A 21,118-nucleotide genomic window follows, 5' to 3' on the forward strand; every position below is an offset into this window, starting at 1 on the left:
TGTTATGGTTTTAGTACGAAATTGATTTAAACAATGAAAACTGTTGAATGTACGTTACAAGTGGGTTTACGCTAGAGGGACCAAAAACATTTTTTTACGAAACGCTCTCATTAGCATTCCTAAGAAAAGCTCGTTACTAAGTAACAACAGCCACTCGATTATTCTCTCAGGTTAAGCTACGCTTACCAAGGTTGTTTTGTGACCCATTCACAAATATCATAAAATACTTACCAATTGTTCCTTTGTGTTTTATAAGGCACGTTTTAGGATATCGGCTGTCATTAAAATTAGTTAATTGCGTCTATAAAGCTATCTGACTGATATTAAAAAGTGATGAAACCCGGCCTACTTGTCGCGTTGGGAAATAAAAATGACTCATTTCTATAAGAAACTTTTAGCGTCAGATTCACTTACGTTACCGATTTTAAGTTGTTTCAGTAATAATAGTTGGCGAATTTAGGTACATATTTTTCATACATTTATTTCATTCATTTCATTGATTCATATTATTTATTAATGTTATACACTATTCTTATACTATAAGCTATTGAAGCCCCAGGGTCGACTTTTATATGATTTTGATATTCCGATATTTTAAAATTTTCCAGGCAACATGTTTTTTTTAAAACAGACTTTGTTATTATCAAGTAAAAATATTAATTTCTTTGTTCTTTATAAATAATATAAGGTATACATATGAGTGACACAAACTCGTATCATTGATAATAATCAATAGTAACACACCCTGCTTTTAAATAAAAACAGAGCCACTTCAAATGAAATATACTTTCAGAAAAACATATTTGAAATCATGTAACCTATACCGAATTGTTTTCTTTGTCCACAGGGCTGGTGTTTCTTCAGTACAGAAATGAAACGAAACGAGCTCTCCTCCCCAACGAGATCACATCAATAGACACGGTGAAGGCGCTCTTCGTTCGTTCCTTCCCCAAACAGCTGACGATGCAGTACATGGACAGTCCCATGGTCAAGATCTACATACATGACTCCTCGAAGGATATGTTTTATGAACTGGAGGATGACAGGTTAGTACCTACATATTACTTTTTAATACGCCTCGGCGTCGCGGTGACAGTTCTAAAAGAAACTTTGTTAGCTACATTCACGTGACATCACAAAGGCTGCAGTAGTCGTCATTCAGTTATAATTAGCCCACGTGAGTCTCAGGAAACTGTACTGATTATGCTTCCTGATGAAGATTTGGTTTAATTTATTGCTATACGTTTGAAAAGCAAAGGCGTATGGAGAAAAGCTGGAAGTGGTTCTACCGGCAAGGTTAGAAAACTAATATTGTACAAAGCTACATAATAATATTATCACACACACTTGTTCTGATTTAGTAGCAAAATATTTGATTAAAACAACATGTTCGCAGATTTTCTTTTTAAAACGTCATATGAAATTGTTGCACTTCTTGCATGCTTACGTTAAATACATCTCTGTTGAAAAAGCACTGCATTTAATAGGCCAGACAAATTTTAAACTACTTAATGTCACCCCCGAGAATCGAAGCATATCAAATTAATTACCTGTCTGTCCGCTCTCAGTGCAAAATAACTGCGTTATGGCAAAGTGCCCCCGGAACAAAAACGTATTATGTACTCAGATTTTAATTTAATCTCTGGACAGTATTCTGTCAGTGACAAAATTTGATTTCTTTGGACTCTAGCTTTCCAAAAAGGAAAGGGTGGTAGCAAAAGCTCGGTAGTCATTGTCAATTAGTCATGTACTTGACACGAAAATATTTGAATTCTATACACTGCAAGAAAGAAAAAGCATCAGACTTTGCTATAATCAATGAAAATTAGTATTCGTGGAAATTTTGTTCGTTTCTTATTACTATGCTACCATTTATAAAATGTCAACAACAAGACTATGGCATACTTATCTGATACTGCCTGCTACGTTCAAAAATAAAATAGAAAATCGTCATTAAGGAACATCTTCAAGATTTTACGATATTTCGTCTTCACGCACCGTAGTTACCATAATTAGTTAAAATTTAGTGGTCACGTGTAAATATCTCTTTAAGATTGTTATTTATAGCGTCACAAAACTTCTTTAAACTAGAGTCCTTGTGTCCGACAAATTATTATCCAATATCGAATCTCAAAATTTTCTTTTAAAACTTATATTTTCTTGATACTGTCACAAAAATGTTTCCAAAAGAGTAAATAGTGGAAAATCACGGAAAATGTGCTCGGAACTGGGATTTCCGATTTTTCGTAGTGGACAGTGTATTAGGAAATGAAATTGAAAGCTTAGATGTTACTGAAAATTGTTCACTTTTGTTACTTTAGCTGCTCTAAGTGTGAAGTGAATTTAAGCAATGACAACTTGCGTTTTACATACATACATAAATATGTAACATGATATCACGCCTGTTATGCCCAAAGGTGTAGGTAGTAGTGTTTAAAATTCGTCCTCGTTTAGCCATTACGTATGTACGCCATTAGTACGTAGGTGTGTAAAATCTTATGTTTTCGACTCATTGCAATTTGTTTAATAAAGTTTATCATTAAACAACTAGGACTTTCTGTCTCCGTGGTAAAATTTTATTCTTTATAGTATTTTGAAATCATTCCTAGCAAAACTGACTCCATAGTTTTAATTAGAGATCAAACTGCCTTTAAGAAAAAGTTTTTTCGCCGATTGATGCTGAAAATTTTATGGAAATCTCTTTAAATCGCGAGTCAAAACTATCTTAAACAAGAACTCACTTACCATCTGAATCTGAAAGTTTTCTTTAATTAACTAAATACAAGTGTTCAATTAGTATTAAAGAACAGAATAAAGAAACGGAGACTAAAAGAACATTAAAGGCTTTAAAAATGAGAAATTATTCTTTCTTATCTAATCTTTCTGAAGAAGTTGGTAAGTTTAAATCACTGCCTGGGAAATATGGGAACATTGAGATCTGCTTAATAAAGGTAGATCATTCCCTAAATCTATACTAATTGTTGTTGATAATAAAAGCTTCAGAATGAGCCAAATAGAATACTTAATTTCAATTACTTTTTTTTATTTGTTGCTTTAATCTGTTTTGATACGTAACATGCATACTTAAAACAATTTACTGGGCAAAACAAATTTTCAGGATGTGGAATATTAATTCCGTACTTTAATTGGCAATTAATTCAGTAGACATCAATTTAAAACGTCCATGTCGAAGCTACCGATAATATAAAGACCGCCAGTCATCGACCTGACCAAGCCTTTTCCCCAAAAATGACAGAGATGATCGCTAATTGATGCATCACACCCATTAATGGCAGTTCAAAGGGAGAGGTACTTACCGCCTTTTAAAAGCACTGATGAAAAGTATAAGTAATATATATTTTTGTTGATGCGAGATATTCATTCGTTGAGTTTCACAATATGATACTTTACCGAACCCTTTCTATTCTTGTGCTTTTACCTAGTATCACTATAATTTACAATAATATTTGAAGATTTGGTAGTTTTAAACTCGAGTGACAGCGAATTGCTTGCGCGTCCTCTTCGTTGCAATAAAATTGTCGGCTTTCTTTTCGTTAAAACGAAATAACTATAAATATTTAGTGCTAGATACAAATATAATTTGTTCGATCTTTTAATTGTATCTACAAACCTAAAAGGCTACGCAGCAGTGCTCGCTGAGCTTAATCATTAGGAGCCGAAACGGAAAATTTTGATCGTTCATTAAAAAAGTGATTAATTTTTTTCATTGATTTATTTATGGCTACGTCCATCAGTAAGTCTTAATACTTTCTGCCAAAAAGATGTCAACCTCATTATCGTATGTTGACCCACACACGGCTAACCTGATGACGTCACTCTCCTGGTCCTCCCACAAAGTCTCTTAAATCAGAGTAACAATGATTGATGAGAATCTTGCTTTATGTTGACCTTAATGAGGTAACAGAAAAATAGGTGATTGAATAGGCACGATACTGACCCGATTATAATGTAGAGTAAAACATTTTTCTAAACAATATAACTATTGACTACAATTATATCGGTAGAAGAGAAAAAGTCACATTCGGAAGATTTTTTTTCCTATTAGAATATTCCATATCGATCAGAAGCTTAGAACATAATAAGCAAACCTAGGGGTCGTACGGTGTGTCACTGTAACTTTTATAAAATAAAGAATAAGTACGGCTTTCAAATTTCACTCCAATTTTCATATTTAAGTTTTATATCAAAGTAGTGCATGTGAATATTAAAATATTATAAAAGCATATTTCTTGGTAATGGCAGGTAGTAGCTTGCTTGCAACACGTGATCCCAGGGCATTCACATTTAAATCCTCGAATATTAAGGCTAATTATTATCATCACTCGCTTTTCGGAAAAAGGAAAACGGTGAGCTATCGAAAATGCAAATTTTTATGTAAACATTATATTTATATCCAACTTCATAAAAAGAGGAATGAGCTTCAAGATCCGACGGGTTTTTTTTAAGATACTTCATTAATATGTTTTAACAACCAATTTTAATTGTTCTTGGAATTTGAATAATTTATTAAAGTTGAACCAAGTAATTTTTGAGTTGTCCTTAAAATACGTAACTTGGTGTCATAGAAATGTGTCGTTTTAAAATATTTTGTTTCGAATTGATACAATTCTGTGTGGCTCAGAAGTGATAGACTGTATGTAGTTAGTAATTTTATAAATGTCCCACTGCTGAGAAGAATAGATAGGTAGGTAGGCTTGTTAAACATGGGTTATGCCTTGAATTCGCTAAGGAGTAATCATTGATGTGTCACTTTAAATTTGAACTCTTCCACTTTTAAACATTTTGACTATTGGACGTGCTATTTAAGACGTTACATATTTGATATCAGTCACTTACGTACACCACTTGGATTACAAATGGTATGCACCAATGCTTTTAAACTTTTAAATAATGTATTGAGAGTAAAGTAGTTGTAGAAGTAAAACGCCAGTTGAACCGTATTCTGACACAAAAATATACTTGCTACTTGTAGTAACAGTTTACGTGAAAAAAATATTTTTATTTGCATAATTTTACAATACAATTTATATGCCTTGGAATGTCTAACTTTTCGGCGCACCCCAGCCATGGCGGCGAGTGCAACCTGCACCGAAACGGTAGGCATTTTAAGGTATATAAATTATATTGTAATATTATGAAAATAAAATCTAATGCAAGGTAAAAAATAAAAAACTAATATTTTTAATATTGTACAAAAACCAAAATTAAATTGTAATAATTAAATATTTACAATATCTACAAAAGGGAGTGCGTCAAGCGTCGTAGTATTTCTCTTCATCACCGTCGACCGGTAACGTACCCAAAACACTGGCAGCATTGCCACCTTCGACGGCAATGCTTATCCTTTGGCCCAAGTAAAAGCCAGCACCTTACGTGTAGCATCCACTAGACGTTTCGCAATCTCTCGGTAAAGATTACGAGAACGAGAAAATAGTATCGAAAATAAATTTGACTGCACTGTATTCGCACTTGACCAGTTTATTTTAAAACTATGCCGCATGCACAGTGAGTGTACCGAAAGCTATTCTTACTGCAGTCCTCAATTCTAATCAGGGGAATGACGTCACGGATAGAACGCATTCGTTTATTTGGTTGACCTAATTCTATTTACTATTATACTTTTCTTATAAACGTGTAAGTAAGTGCGAATGAAAGCATAATAATAATCATAACATAATCTACACATTTTCATGCAAAAATTGGTTTGCTAAAAGTTTACATTAATACTTCCTAGTAGAAAACTATATCTAAAAGAAACTAATAGAAAAATAATGTAATTGTAATAACGTGCGCAGACCCGTGAAACACGAACATTACAATGTTAAAACCAATGTGGGTGCAATTTTTATTTGGTCTTTGCCTAATCCCGTGGAGGCAAGGCGTACTTTTATGTTTGTATGTATGACGTATGCGAGTGAAATTTGAATCAAAATAGAGCCTAAAAAGTTAAATCATGCTTGGAGATTACACGGAGTACTCTCCGATATTTTTGCTAACTGCGATTTTTTAATTGTATTTAACGAAATCTGAATATAAAGGAAATTAATAAACATGTAATATACACGTGTTAAACGCCTGGAGGACACCGCGGGATAGAATTCACGGATCACAATTTAGATTCGCACGGATTTTATCGAAAAACGTAGTACTAGTAACCGGTGGTCCTGTATGTCCAGATGTATTGCTATCAATGAAGCATCAAAAGAAGTTTATAACGATCATAGCAAGTGGCGTTTTTTGGTCTTGGTCTACCCTCGAGGGCAAACGGCGTAATTCTATATGCGTATTAAAGATTTTATGTTATGTATGATAAAACAATATTTTTATTTCTAGATTAAACCTAAGTAAAAGCAGGATAATGCAGTGAACAAAAACATATTTATCTTAAAAAGAAAACATCGTTCATAAATAGTGAAAAATAAGGTATTATTACACGTATATTTTTCCTCTATTCATTCAAAGGGGGAATCTTCAAAGGGCAGTTCTGTTTGAACCGATTATGATCGGGCATGGGGGTATTAACGCCCGAAATTCCGACTCTTTCCTGGAGAAAAGACGGACCTGTACGTCCAAACTGTACCATTGTACTATTAATTCAAAGGAAATCCTTTGATCCTGTGGGGCATGAACTAAATTTAGAAAAGGCTTGAAAAAGTAGTTGTTATTCCGACATTTCAATGCACTATCTTTCCACTGTCTACTGACTAAAAACGCTTTATTTTTGTGACTTGAATTTCAATAACCTATTAGTGGAAAGTAATCTCTGCTTTAATTTTGTCAACTAAGACAATTTTGATTTTTCTCGCTAGCGAATTCTGTTTACATTTTTTTTCCATTCCAAACTCCCGTGGCTTAAATACCTACGTTTTATAGAAATAATAGATCGAATTGGTTGAGCCCTTTTTGAGTTTAGCGCTCAGCAACACATTGGACTATTCATTTTTAATTATAAGACGAAGAAAAAAATGGTATCTGTAATTTTTACAATGCATTGAAAGAGACCGCATGATGACTTTACCATATTCGCCATCCGTGTTATAGACGACAAAAGTTTCGTAATTTCTAGCCTTTCTTTACTGAGTTCATGAGTAGAGCAGTTAATTTTTGGTAGGTACTAAAACTACATTTGATAGAAGAAGATACGAACTGTTTTTTTTAAACAGCCAAAAAGGAATAACGTGTTCGCAAAACATGTTCCGGTTTCCGGATTGGTCTGTGTAAAAAGATTCTTACATGATTGACTGGTGGATGTTTGACGGCGAATTTAAATTTTAAAGTCTTAAAAATACAGCAGTGTTTAGCGTAACAAAATAAACATTCTGACATTCTTCTAGAACCGAGGGGCTATGATTTATAGCGCCTCAAAATCCAATCATATTTCCTTGAGTTAAAAGTTGAATTTTGATTGTGTGTACACTATTTGTGTCTGTAGATTTAGTGGAATGGATAAGATGGTCATCTTGCCACTGTCACAGCTGCGTCGGACATCGTGGGATCCTTGAGAAACGTTGAATCCCACTAAAGGTCTCAATAAACCTGTGTGACAAGGGACACATAGATGCTTGAGTATTTGTTTTGAATCTGCTACAAATCTTACTCATATTTAAGTAGGTACGGTGTGGATGTTTGAAAGAATCTTTGTAACGCAATCACTCCAAAACTGTTATGAGATCACGATTTGAATTACTTAAGTAATTTGCTACTGATTTGATTGACAACTTGTAACCTGGATTACTACATTGTATAATTTTTACCCCGGGATATATTTTCACACGGATAAAGTCGCTGGCTGAAGCTAGTTTACTTACAAATGGCGGGCATACATTATCATTTGTACAATACAAGTTCTGCTAAATTTGGAATAAGTTAGCCGCGGGTAATTTGGCCAAATATATTACGATATACAAGAAATATGTTTATATTTACTTTGTTACTTACGTCCATTTCACTTTTATACTAAATACATTGTCTTAACCATTGCAAATCATAAAAATATTGTCCGAACGAGACTATAAGAAAGTTTATTGAACTGCTAATCTCTAAGTGCAGGTAGGCGTTGAAAGCAGACAGCGAAATAAATAAAAAAATAGTAAATTATTTGCAAGGGAGTCTGCAAGTTCATAGCACCCATAGTAATAGAAGGTTGAGTTGAGTTTTAATTCCACTCAAATAGTTATTTACTAGATGTCATCAGCCTAGCCTTGGCAAGCGTAGCATAACCTGAGAGATTGATCAGGGATCTATTTGAAAGCCATAATGCTATACGTTGATTTCTCCCTTAGATTATACTGATTAACACGTTACGTCAAAGCAGCAATGTTCTGAATAGTGGCCATCAATTTGACGTACACTAGTTGTCAACTGAGATACGTGATAAGCCCGCTGAGCGGCTGTTACTTACTGACTGGTACTGAGACTGGTAAAGTACGGGAGTAGTCGATTTAATAATAAGTCTACTGTCTGCAGCAACAAATTACTTCTAAATAATAGTGACTCAAACAACCTAATAATTGGCCGATTATATTAGACGACCCATTTTTTTTTAAATAAATAAAATTTTCCCCGTTTATGTAACATTGTTTACTGGTACTTTGCTCCTATTGGCCGTAGCGTGATTATATAAAGCCTATAGCCTTCCTCGATAAATGCGCTATCTAACACTGAAAGAATTTTTCAAATCGGACCAGTAGTTCCTGAGATTAGCGCGTTCAAACAAACAAAAAAACAATAAAAAAAATAAACTCTTGAGCTTTATAATATTATATATACTAGCTGACCCGCGCAACTTCGCTTGCGTCACATAAGAGAGAATGAGTCAACTTTTTTCCCGTTTTTGTAACATTTTCTACTGCTACTCTGCTCCTATTGGTTGTAGCGTGATGATATATAATAGCCTATAACCTTCCTCGATAAATAGACTATCTAACACTGAAAGAATTTTTCAAATCGGATCAGTAGTTCCTGAGATTAGCGCGTTCAAACAAACAAACAAACAAACTCTTCAGCTTTATAATATTAGTACAGATTATAGGTTATTGATTGTTATTGTAATTGTATATGTAGAAAGTTAATTATATCATTTTTGTGGAAAGGAATGTGTTCCCACGTAACTTAAGAACGGAAATAACTTGATGACGGCTGTTATGAAGCAGTTAAAAAAGTCATTGCAACATAGGTGAGATACCCACCCAAAGTGCCACAATTTGGTGGTTCTACGTAAAATGTTATTTGAAAAATTCTTTCAGTGTTAGATAGTCCATTTATCGAGGAAAGTTATAGGCTATATATCATCACGCTACTAACAATAGGAGCAGAGTACCAGTGAAAAAATTTACAAAAACGGGGAAATTTTTGACCCATTCTCTCTTATGTGACGCAAGCGAAGTTGCGCGGTTCAGCTAATTTAACATAATCTTCGTTTGATCTTAATCGAACATGTCCAGGAAAAAATAACATTTTCCTCATCAGTTACGCAACAAATATATTATTTCAATCATGGAAAATTACCTAATTAGCCCTCATTAAGGTTAAGTGTTATCCAAAATAAAACATATCATTTGTCTTGCAATCACGCCTCTTCTCCGAAAGATTGAATGGTAATTGTATCACTACCTCATATTGCCACTTTTGTTTTGATTTCATACGTTCCGTAATCGCCCGAATATCGGTTGCCCCTTTGGGCATCGGTGTTCCCATGGTAGCAATGAGAAATCCGATATTTCTTCAGTAGAAGATATAACCGACTTTAATATTGAATCCCACTTAAATCACACCTCTTTTCCATAGGGGTAGGCACAGACTAAAGAACGCTACTTGATACATTTCTTCTTATAATTTCCCTTGCCTCTTTTATTTACATTGCTGGTTAATAATCCTACGAGTATAATAGATGTGAAAGTTTGCAAAGATATTAATTTATGTTTGTTTCATTTTCACAAAACAAAACTAAAAATCGGATTTTAGTGAAATTTGATGCCAATATAGTTTATAACCTATATTAGCACATAGGATACTTTTTACATAGGGTAAACTCATTTTTGTGGTTGTGGCCGCGGGCCATAGCTAGTTTGTCCGAAAAGCTTAGAAACAGTTAACGACTACTGACCATCGTGAGCACATAATAATGATTATGACAGCTTTGTGAAATCAAGGAAATATTAAAATTTTATCTGTCATTTTTAAGGTTAGTCTCATTTAGTATCATTTAATACCAGTTTGGCAATCAAATTTTATTACTTCGAACAATAAATTCAAGTACTGAACAAGTCTGTTAAGGTACAATAAAGTCAAATAAAAAGTCGACCTAATTCAAAGCATCTTCCCTTTACACCTCCGACTAAATTTGTTCCATTTACTTTATAAAGTCAGGAATAACTTTTTCCATCATCAAAGGGGCTATCGAAGTATTTGATTGCCATCTGGCGTAGAACGCAGGCACTCAGTTTATTTTTACTTTACTTTAAACCATAGAAAGGTCCGTTAAACGCCATCTAGCGCCGCACACATTGAATTTTTAACACTCTATTAACGTGTTGTTGTTTAAAAACTGTCAACAGATAGAGCGACTGGTGCATGCTTTTGAATGACTTTGCCGGGTAATTTAAAAACTTATTATATTCAGAGCATACTTGAAAATAAAATGTTATTTTTATACCATTAAAGGAACTTGGCAGTGACCTTTTTATAACTATTTTCAATTAAGTTTGATTGACTTATGGCACTTGTCCCACCAACAGCGAGTAAACGATTAACTATCGACCATTTTCTCGCTCAAGAAACGTACAATAGATATAACATTCCGTGTAAATAAAAGAGATGCATATACAAATAGTTGATCGCTGACTGTTAACACTGCCGGCGACGACTCGCATTACTAGATTTTTTGCTAAGCGACAAGCTGTCAAAAATGGACTCGCGTTGGGCTAGTCCATTTTTGACAGCTTGTCGCTTAGCAAAAAATCTAGTAATGCGAGGGCTACTTCCCACTTGGTAAACTTCCCATTTGGTAAACCTCAACGAATACCTACTAAAAAGTTGCATTTGGTAAAAATTATTGATTTCATACATTTTTCCCATTTGCTTAACTTTTATTTGAGATGGGTACAGTTAAGTACAAAAAAAAAATACGAAACTGATGATAGTAATAATATATTATAGATTAGTAAGTGGGAGAAGAAAAGTCTAGATTTAGAGACGAGAGACTTTAATTTCAATAGGTACTGCAAAATCAATTTACCTTTGACTCATAACGTGTAGCCAGCCATCGTGTATGTACTCCCTGGTTAAATGTGCAAGAGCCGTTTGGCGTGATTGTGAGATTCTTCATGTTGTAACAAGTCAAGAGGTTTTGCCTTTCTTAATAGCGCTCTGCCAAAATGAAAACACCCTTTGACAGTTTATGTTTGGAAATGTCTTTTTTATTGCATTTCTTGGAGCTTTTTCAAAATCTAAGGTAATAAATTCTGCTTTCCACTCGTAAGTAAATTAAATTTTAGTTTGGAAATTGACAGAATTACATTTAACTGTACTACTCCCTGATAAGCCGTACTTTTTGATGGTCGAGATTTTGTCTTAAGACTTTGAAACTTTATTACGATTTATTTATTATTTATTTAATTTCACACCGACTGTACCATACAAAAATAACAATACTAACATAGTTTAACTAAATAGGATTAAATGTATGAAGTAACGAAATGTTTATCAAACGCAACTTTTTAGTAGGTATAATTTGAGGTTTACCAAATGGGAAGAAGCCAAAGCGAGTCGTCGCCGGCAGTGTGAACAGTCAGCGATCAACTATTTGTATATGCATCTCTTTTATTTACACGGAATGTTATATCTATTGTACGTTTCTTGAGCGAGAAAATAGTCGATAGTTAACCGTTTACTCGCTGTTGGTGGGACAAGTGCCTTACACTAGATGTATAAAAATATTAAACAACGTAAACGTTAAATAAAAAAGGCATCGAATGTCATATTAACATGATTTTTCTGGTATCAGTAGAACAGTTACGGGTCGTATATTTAATTCTTAGATTTAGAATTATTGTATTTCGTGTTTAATTATTAACCTTTACTTTTGCCCGGAAAAGTGTCACCTTAAGACTACCGCCGCGCTCCTGCTTTTCCGTAAAGGGGGCGGAGCTACGAAATCTATACCTTTCCCGCTCACTCCTACTGTAGCCGCGTTTGTTAGACAGAGATCGAAAGTTGGTTTGTTTGGAATAATACGAACTTTCTGGAAATAAAAATTTGTTAAACATCTCTAAGAAAATGAAATAGGTACTTTAATAAAGTAAAACCATTACTTTAAGAACTTTTTTCATAAAATAATCCGATTTTTATTATGAAACTACATAGCAAAACTTTTTTATAACGTATAAAATAAATACAGAATAAACGCAGTATCGGAAAAACAAAAGAAAACAATAACTTACGTACAAAAAGTAAGTTATGAGGCATATTTAGGCGCGAGGCGTTGTCGTGAGGTTGTCGTGGCGCGACGGGACTACCCCGAGCGTTCGGGGAGGCTTCAGTATTCCCTCCGCCTCTGAACCAGTCATACAGTCGCTCCTCCGAAAAGTTCCGACGCTTGGCCACGATGCGGCCGAGCCGAAGTTTCACGCATATCCATGACCATCGATGCCCGTAAGCTAAATTTAAATTATTCTAAACCCTCCTATATTTTTTTCCTTCGAAAAAATCTACTTTTGCTCAACTTTTTTTTATTTTTATCCCTCACCCTGTTATGTTTATGTTGTCACTGGTATTAGATTATTAGCTCGACGCACGTATATATGGGGAGAATTATTTTAATCATGTATTTTATTTATTTTTAGGAGGAAAATTTTATTTTTGTTTTTTCTTCTCTTGGAAAAATAATTATTGCTTTTTTCTTCACTTATTGTTCTTAAGTTAATCATTTATGCATTCTGCTGGTCCTATTGATTGTTATAACATATGCTGTGTTAATTTTAAGTACTTTTTACGTGTTGAAATAGTTTGAATAAAGTTTCAAGCATATTTTAGCACATTGGAAGAAAAATATCAAACTAGATTAAACTGAAATCTTAAAACTTTTATCTGCTATTTAATAATTTGTCTAAAAAGGTATTTTCACTTTGTTTGTTTAAACTGAAATATATAATGTATCCTATAAATAAATATTAAAAGGATACGACGCGATACGAATAAATAACGGAAAAGTCAACTCATATACATTCAAGACAGAAAGTAATAAGGAAACTGAAACCTTGCTAATATTACGCTATTTTTAAATTCAGATTTTATGAAGATGTCTTTAAATATTTAGATCATTTCCTATAATATCAAGATAAAATAAAAATAGATTATGAAAAATATTTCAGTAAGCGACGGGACGGGTAGCCTAAAATAAATTATATACGCAAAGCACTTCAAACCTTTCATATTTTTGCAAATAAAATTTAGTTACTTAAACATTGGACTAAAAACTAATCGGTAAAGGTTTTAACGAATCGAAATCATATTATTATGTTTTATTATAATTCCTTAACTAAGTAAATGGAGATAAATTAAAAATAAATATTTCAAAACGCTTCAGTAAGCGACGATATGTTTAAAATAATTTTATAAGCAATAAATTCCAAACTTTTTTAATGTTTGCAAAAAAATTAAGTACATGCATAAACATTGGACTTATAACTGGAAAAAAATTAATAAGACAAGAAATCATATTTTTTCTATTAATACAACCAAACTTAGTGAAAGAAGGATCTAAAAATGCCTAAATCATTAAAAAAAAAACAAGGCACTTTACCAGCTTTATTATTACAATTCAAATTTAGAAAGGATTTATTAGTAATATCCTGTTAAAACTTCTAAGAGCAGTAAGTGCGCATTATCTTTGAAATATGCAGCTCCCAGCCGCTGGAGCCTAGAATATTGGTACAAGCTTCGGTAATTAGATTGATTAATTTGTGGACAAGCTTGGCCTCAACTAGACGAAGTAATTCTATGAAGTATGCGCTTCATCTACTTGAAACTACTGAGTAACTTGATGTAATAAAAATCATTTTAAACCAATTTTCTCATTAAAACTTTAGTTTGTTGCTTAAAGTGACTTTGAGTAGTTAGAAAATGAACTATTCGCGAAGAAACTTTACATTCCATAGTTTAGGACATTAATTATTACTTTATCATGAAACTGGTTTGATGTCAATGGAGATTAAAATTCTTTAAAATCTTTTAGCGCTTGCATCACGGATACAATAAAAAACAATGACATGATTTTACGCACTGATCAGCTTTTGCAAATGATTGAAAGTGACTTTTAGTAGTTTAAAATCAAGTATTCGCGAAGTAACTTTAGTTTTCATGCTTTGGGACATACATTACTTTATTATGGAACTAGTTTGGTTTCAAGGAAGATAGAATTCTACGACACAGTAGAAAACATAATGTTCAGGTTTCACGCACTGATCAGTACTTTTTCAAAAGACATGCTTAATAACTCGGAAGGAGAGAAAGTTTTCCTTCCTTTTGCTCTTTGCATACGCAATAATTTGTCTTCAAATTTTATATACTGAAACCACTTCTTAAAACTAAAAAAATATAATAAGCCGTTCGATCCTTCTTATAACTCGATTTATTCCTCCACGGGTTCTGTACAATGTTATAATTTCACCTCGTTTACTATTTGAATGTTAAAATTTCGGAAATAGGCACAATATGGTCGCGTTTGAGCCATAATTTCCATATTATTATACCTCACTACTACCATTAGGAGTGAGGTTTTTGAAGATATAAATAAGAATTGACAGGTCTACGTTTATTTCCGTTTATGACGTCGATTCTAATTCTAATGTTTTCGGTCTCAATATTATGAAGTTTACTTTTCTTTGATCGCGGTAATGATCTCACTTTCGCTAAAATAGGAAATAATTTCCCATCGGAATAATTTTATAAGTAATTGATTGAATAACCAAAAAAAGGTTACTGAGCTTATTTTTAGCATAGAAAAATGGACTTTCGTTTTCAAAATCTATATTTTAAAATACTAGAGTTTCTCTTGAAAAAATATTAATTAGTAAAGTTTTTGAGTCGGAGTAAATCCAGAACAATATTTAAAACGTAGCTTCACGTTTTTCATACAATTTCTTACATTTAGCGTTGGAGTAACTTTTGACCTGAATAAAACTTTGCGTTAACAATGTACGCGGTTGAACTATATCTGTTTAAGTCGCGCAAATTATTCACAAGTCGCTCGGCGGACGCAACAGGTAGTTTGGCAATACAAAGAAAAAGCCTTTACTATTTCACGCTACAGGAAAAATATAATTTTTCCTAAACAGTTTTTCATTTTGGCAAATACTGTGTAAAATAACTCTGTAAAACTTGTATTTAAAATATTTTGTGCAATTAAAATCTGTAATCGAAAGAAAAAATATTTTTTACCTTTTCCTTGCACATATTTGCCATATAAAGGTAACAACGATTATTTTTTTTTTTCAATTGTTCCGAAAGTAAAGAATCTCTTTTTTTTCCTTTACTAATAAATCAAAGGGTAGGAAAAGGGCGTACCTATAAAAAGACTTTAAAATAGCAAAAGCCCTTTTTACTAAATCTCTTTAGAAATGTAGCACATTTGAAATCGTATACCTGCAAATTAAACGTGTGAATATTTCACACGTGAAACTAAAATCTGAAAGGATCATCATTCACTCAACGTAAGCACCTATGCTTCCAGTAATGAGTGAGAAGATGTTGGTTGTCAGTAAATATTAATATAAATACTATCTACTGAAGAACCCTCATATAGATAATATTTACTTTACAACAGGTGGCGTCAAATGAGTTACTTTAATGGATGTACCTGCACTATTCAATGTCTGTCGACCGTGTAGCGTGTGCAAGTCCCGCTTCTTACATTTACGCCGAGGCGTACGACTTGCTATCCAAGTTTCAATTTACTAGAAAGCTTAGTCCATTCAAACATTGATAAAGTCGTCCTGCACCTAATTAAATTAAAACCACAATTCGTAGAGCGTTTCTCCTTTTAAAAATCGCACTTTAAAATAACATGATAACGACATTGTTGGCAGTTTAAATGGCTTCAATTATTATCTCATGCCAAATTTGGTAATCCTCAGCTTTAGTTTGAGTAGTGTCCGGTTCTAGGAATATATTCGGCCAATTATCCAGCTGTTTAAGCCTGGAATGAACGTTTAGGCGGAAACACGAGCGTATAATTCTAACTTAATAGAGAACAAAATGTAGAGAATTATTAACAGGCGTAGACCGTGTTTTAGATTACGTCTATTCAACGAGTCGGAATTGTTTGCTCCAAATAGAGGTGGAGATAGAAGCTATGTAGTTTTAAATGACGACGTGTTAGGTGCAGCAGTTTCAAAGATAGTCGCATGTCGTTTCCATTTGGCTGAGTTTTGCGGTAACGGATACTTCTTTATTTCTTTTATAAATCTCGACTTAACGGTTTCACAGTTCTACAATATATAAAATCTTTTCCTTAAAACCTTAGGCTGAAGTAAATGTTTTTCTTTGTCCAGGGCCCATCTTCGGGACATCAGGGACCGATCCGTCCTTCGTCTCTTCGAGGCGACGGACATCGGTGGCGGTGCCTTCCCTGGCGCCGTCGGAGTGGGATCCCTCGCCATGCCTCCAGGCGCTGCTTCATGCTCAGGCCCATCCAGCTGGGACCAGGTAAGAAACCCGTATTTTTCTGTTTGTTTCTTTTCCGGCTAAAGGTACAGGAGCTACGCAACACAAGTGTTGTCACTCCGTTAACTGGAAACCTTAAAGTAGAGACCTTGATCGGAATAAAACGTAAAACGAACTCTACTACGGCATTTTTCAATCAAACGTCGCTTTCCCGATCGAAAAACATTGTTTATTTGCTTCCGCTTTTTATTTGAAAAGTGATGACCATCGGGTATTTTTCAGCATTTGCACGTAGCCAATAGGGGTCGCACGGTCCATTAGTTGTCTGGGTTATATGAAAGCTCTCTAATTTTAATGTCGCTCGCTAAAACCACTTGATGTCGTGGTTTGTATAGCATATTGTTGAATTAGAACGGCTGAAATGTCACTCTAATTTTAGTAGTGCTCAAATATTACTGGCAAATTAAAAAATAATTTGGCGCAGTACAGTTTAATTTTGAAAACGAATCTTATCTGTCAAAAGAAAAAGTATTTATAAATATTTCGAGCCTGATTCGAGTTGTGGAGAATTTAAGACTTAGGATAACATCAATCAAATCAAAAAAATAATAAAATAGTACTGGTTTAAACACTGAACATTAACAGAATTAACTTTTAGTGGTATCACTCAATTTCATATCTCCGAAAGATTTTAGGAATCTTTTTATGACAGTTGCTTTTCAGCGGTATTGGTTGTTGATTGGTACTTTTTTTACCAGGACCAGAGCTACTTCAGCGAGCCTGAGATCGACTCTGAGTACCATCACCAGCACGTGCATAAGTCGAAGGTAAGTGTCATATATAACAACACGAGGTAAGATTGGTTCGGCAGCTCGGCAGTTTGCAGTTCATCAACGCACTTCGTCGATCAAAGGTTGGTGCAGGAGTATACAACCGATTATGTCTCCCTTCAATATTCGGTGTTTCTGCGAAAATTGGGTACCGGGAAGGATTTTTGGGTCGACTATGCTAGAGTTACAGAGTTGAGTCGTGTTTTGAACATTTTCGTTTGATTTTGCTGACAAAATAACAATTAATTAATTGCAAAATTTGATTCGTCGGGGATTTTAAAGTTTCAATACACGTAATATATAAGGCAGACGAGTCTGACATGCGATTCTTCTTCGCTTACTTGAACTGGGAATAAATTAGTAAAAAAAAAAGGTTTGCCGGTTGAGACATTGATAATATATTTAGACTTTTTGGTACCTTTGATTTCCGTATTTATCAAAAAAAAAGGTAATGCAATAACATTATTTCTCTAAAAAATATCAATCCATCTAGTAGATTAAGCATACTTTTACTCTATATTATCAGCAAAGTACCTTACATTTACATTACATTCAAATGATTAAAATATTTTTCTCATTTAATTTCTATCTAACTAATAAACCGGCGCATCTTTAATATTACTGAATATTCCAAATTATATGGAAAACTTACTTGATAATAAAGTACTATTTATTTCGAGCGCGTTAACTAAGGAACCCTACTTTGTGTACACGTGTAACGAAAAACGCGTCACATTTAATTACTTGTATACATTTATCTAGCAGTTATATTACGGATTGTTTGTCTTGTATACAATGAACGGGAACATGATCGGATTTGTACTGCTGCTATTGTTATTACTTCTATTTTTATATTTACAGCGGTGCAATACTAACACATGGATTTTTCAAAAATTTTATTATTCTCTAGCGGCCGCCCGCGACTTCGCCCGCGTCTACTTTATTTTTACCACTTTTTACTGATCTGTCTTTTAAAAGATTTTCCCTTTTATACTTACCTCCTTCGGGGGAATTTCCCAAAAATCCTCTCATAGTGCTCCTCTACACTTCTTTAGGAGTTTTTATATCTGTCAAATTTGTACACTCAGTAGTTTCGGCTGAAAATTCTCGTTTCTGATCGCGTCGCGTAAAGTAATTACGGTCATTCCGCAGTTAGTTTTATTTTTCCTAAACTGTTGAATATAAGATGAAAGCTATGATGCTGATTGATCTACTGATTTTGTATAGCTTTAACTTGAAAACAAGCCCAGTGTAATCTGCGTCTTTATGTCAAGCAATTTAAGCATGACACTGACACATTGCTCTGGTTTTCAAAAACAAACACACGTTTTAAAAAAAAGATTTATTTAAAAAAATGGTAACAAATTGATAGTATGTACTTAAAACTAAAGAAAAGTATACAAGTAGTATTTAATGCACACTTAGAACTACAATAAATAATATCAACATCGAGTTGTTCCGACATCCAATGACTAATTTACACTTACACCGATACTTAAACAACTGGCAACATCAGTCGACAATTACTACAAAATTTATACAAAAATATAAGACGATTTATATTTAATAGATGGCATTAGTGGAGACACAATGTTCGAGGTGTTAGTCGTAGACTGCCTTCACATCGTATATACTTATAATATAAAGCTTTGTACATTATAGTATATAAAACAATCGTTTATTAAAAGGCCCTGCAAATAGGTAGTCCCTTGTAGTAGTGTGCACCGCTGTAGAGTTTCTTAGGTGTGGCCCTCCAGGAGATGACTAAAGCCTTCTTGAATGGTTCGCGGGCGCATCCACTGCATACCTCCATGACCGCCTTCACTTCGGCTTCAGCGGGTTCTCTCTCGTCAACCTGTAATTTATGGTCATACTTTTAGAATTAACTTGGCACATTTTAGAAAAAATACTTACATAGGAATACTGTAAATTTTTCAGGAATACAATTGTCGAATATCGGAGCTTTTAGTGGTTATTAAGTAATTAAGAAAAATGTGTCAATTGAATTCTAATCGTTTTAATATTAAGTTTGTTTTATGCTTAGCGCCTTCAAAACAAAAATGTCCGATTATCTACTTGTCTTAAACAATTTTTGTGTATGCGTTATACAGGTACAATTATCTTACAATTTGAAATTGATCCTATAGAGAGCTCAAGTTAAACTTGCATAAACTTCGCACAATTTACTGAAGAAATCGTTTTATTCAAGCATAATATTATCTCCTTACATATTATTTTTTCGTGCATTCTCAAGAAGAACAAGTCAAACAAACTCGTGAACTTTATAGAACTACTCATAAGCTTTTGTATTATAAAGGTTTCATAAAAACGTTCGCAGTTCTTGTATAAACTTGTACATCTTGTGTACTATCGATATTTCAATTTCCCTCGATATTGTTCGGTATAACGTTTGTGTAATATCAGCCAATATGTAGATTAAACTAACTAAATTGCAACGAAGAGTAGGGCTTTATTGATTCTTCAGCTTTTGTTTGTTTATCTTGTTTTGTGGTACATTGAACAGTGGTTTTGATCTCATTTTGTTGATACATTTTGTAATGGTATTGCGTTTTATATTTGGGACTTTTTGATACGAATAGCGCTTTAGATTTTTTATTAACATTCTACCTTGTATCAGGTACAGTCTTGTAACTAGTGATGTCTTCGTAGAGTATTTGGTTCATCAAAGTCTTAATAGTTTCACGTACCGCAATTTACGACGCAGATCGTTTTCAATACCTTAGTAAGGACTTGGGAAAATTACCGAAATCTGGTACATACCTAGGAACCTTCTTCGTTTAAGTTATCGATTATGTTCTTATAACATGATTTCGTTGCCTCAAAGGTTTCATTATCGGCTATTGCATATGAATATCGGCCAGGATATTGTGTTTTGAATGACGAAAGCATCGAAGCTGTGCCCTTTAACATGCTAATAGCATTTTAATAACTGTTATGGAATTATTTATGAAGAGGATGTTGTGAGCTCGTGGGAAAAGTATAATGACCTGATTTTTAAACTCAGTAGTTTTCAAGCTATTTTAAATCTCTTAACAGATTTAGTAGTATAGAAGCAGCAAGTAGGGAGTATTGTTGGTAAAGATCAAGAATGATCAAAATACCTAGTATTAATTTTTTATAAATAGTTTTCCAAATATTGTTATAAATTGATCATAATATTATTTATTGCTCGTTAGTTTCACATAGTTATTTTACGTCATCGGCTTGTAAGGCTTGATATTTTCCCGGTATAACATTTTAGTGATCGTGACTGTGCATTAATTCAGTTTTATCTAAATGCAATATTCTTGCATAATATTATATAATATCTGTTAAGATATTGCTAAGGAGGAAGCGTCATATTTAATAAAGTAGGCTACAACGTGATTAAGTGTACAGCTTCGATTTATTTGCTACTTAGATTTAGAGCTTATAGTTCAGTCATATAATTATGTAAAGGGAGCCTCGTAAAGTGATTGCAACTTTGATTTCCTAATGAGGAGCGGCTTAATAACAACAGCTGTGCGGATCGCTCTTTGAGGTTAAGCTACAAGGTCATGGATTCGATTCCCAAGCCGCACAAAGTACTATTTTTATTAATGGCG

General features: G+C 33.6%; 2 protein-coding genes across 13 annotated transcripts in view; one reads left to right on the forward strand and one right to left on the reverse strand.

The window, feature by feature from the left end:
- LOC142986186 (coiled-coil domain-containing protein AGAP005037) overlaps positions 1–21,118 on the forward strand; it is a 387,196-nt gene that overhangs the window by 265,188 nt on the left and 100,890 nt on the right. For all 12 annotated transcript variants that reach the window (XM_076134511.1, XM_076134516.1, XM_076134514.1 and 9 more), the window contains 3 exons: positions 848–1,046; positions 16,572–16,725; positions 17,442–17,510. In XM_076134511.1, the coding sequence (XP_075990626.1) occupies positions 848–1,046; positions 16,572–16,725; positions 17,442–17,510 (422 nt within the window). The remainder of the gene's footprint in view (positions 1–847; positions 1,047–16,571; positions 16,726–17,441; positions 17,511–21,118) is intronic.
- The window catches only part of b6 (pentraxin-related protein b6), a 60,953-nt gene continuing 58,675 nt past the window's right edge, over positions 18,841–21,118 (reverse strand). Inside the window, exon 9 of the mRNA XM_076134526.1 lies at positions 18,841–19,368. Coding sequence (XP_075990641.1) covers positions 19,195–19,368 — 174 coding nt within the window. The 3' untranslated portion in view covers positions 18,841–19,194. The remainder of the gene's footprint in view (positions 19,369–21,118) is intronic.

The sequence above is a fragment of the Anticarsia gemmatalis genome, chromosome Z (genome assembly GCF_050436995.1).
Source record: "Anticarsia gemmatalis isolate Benzon Research Colony breed Stoneville strain chromosome Z, ilAntGemm2 primary, whole genome shotgun sequence".
NCBI classification, from domain to species: domain Eukaryota; kingdom Metazoa; phylum Arthropoda; class Insecta; order Lepidoptera; family Erebidae; genus Anticarsia; species Anticarsia gemmatalis.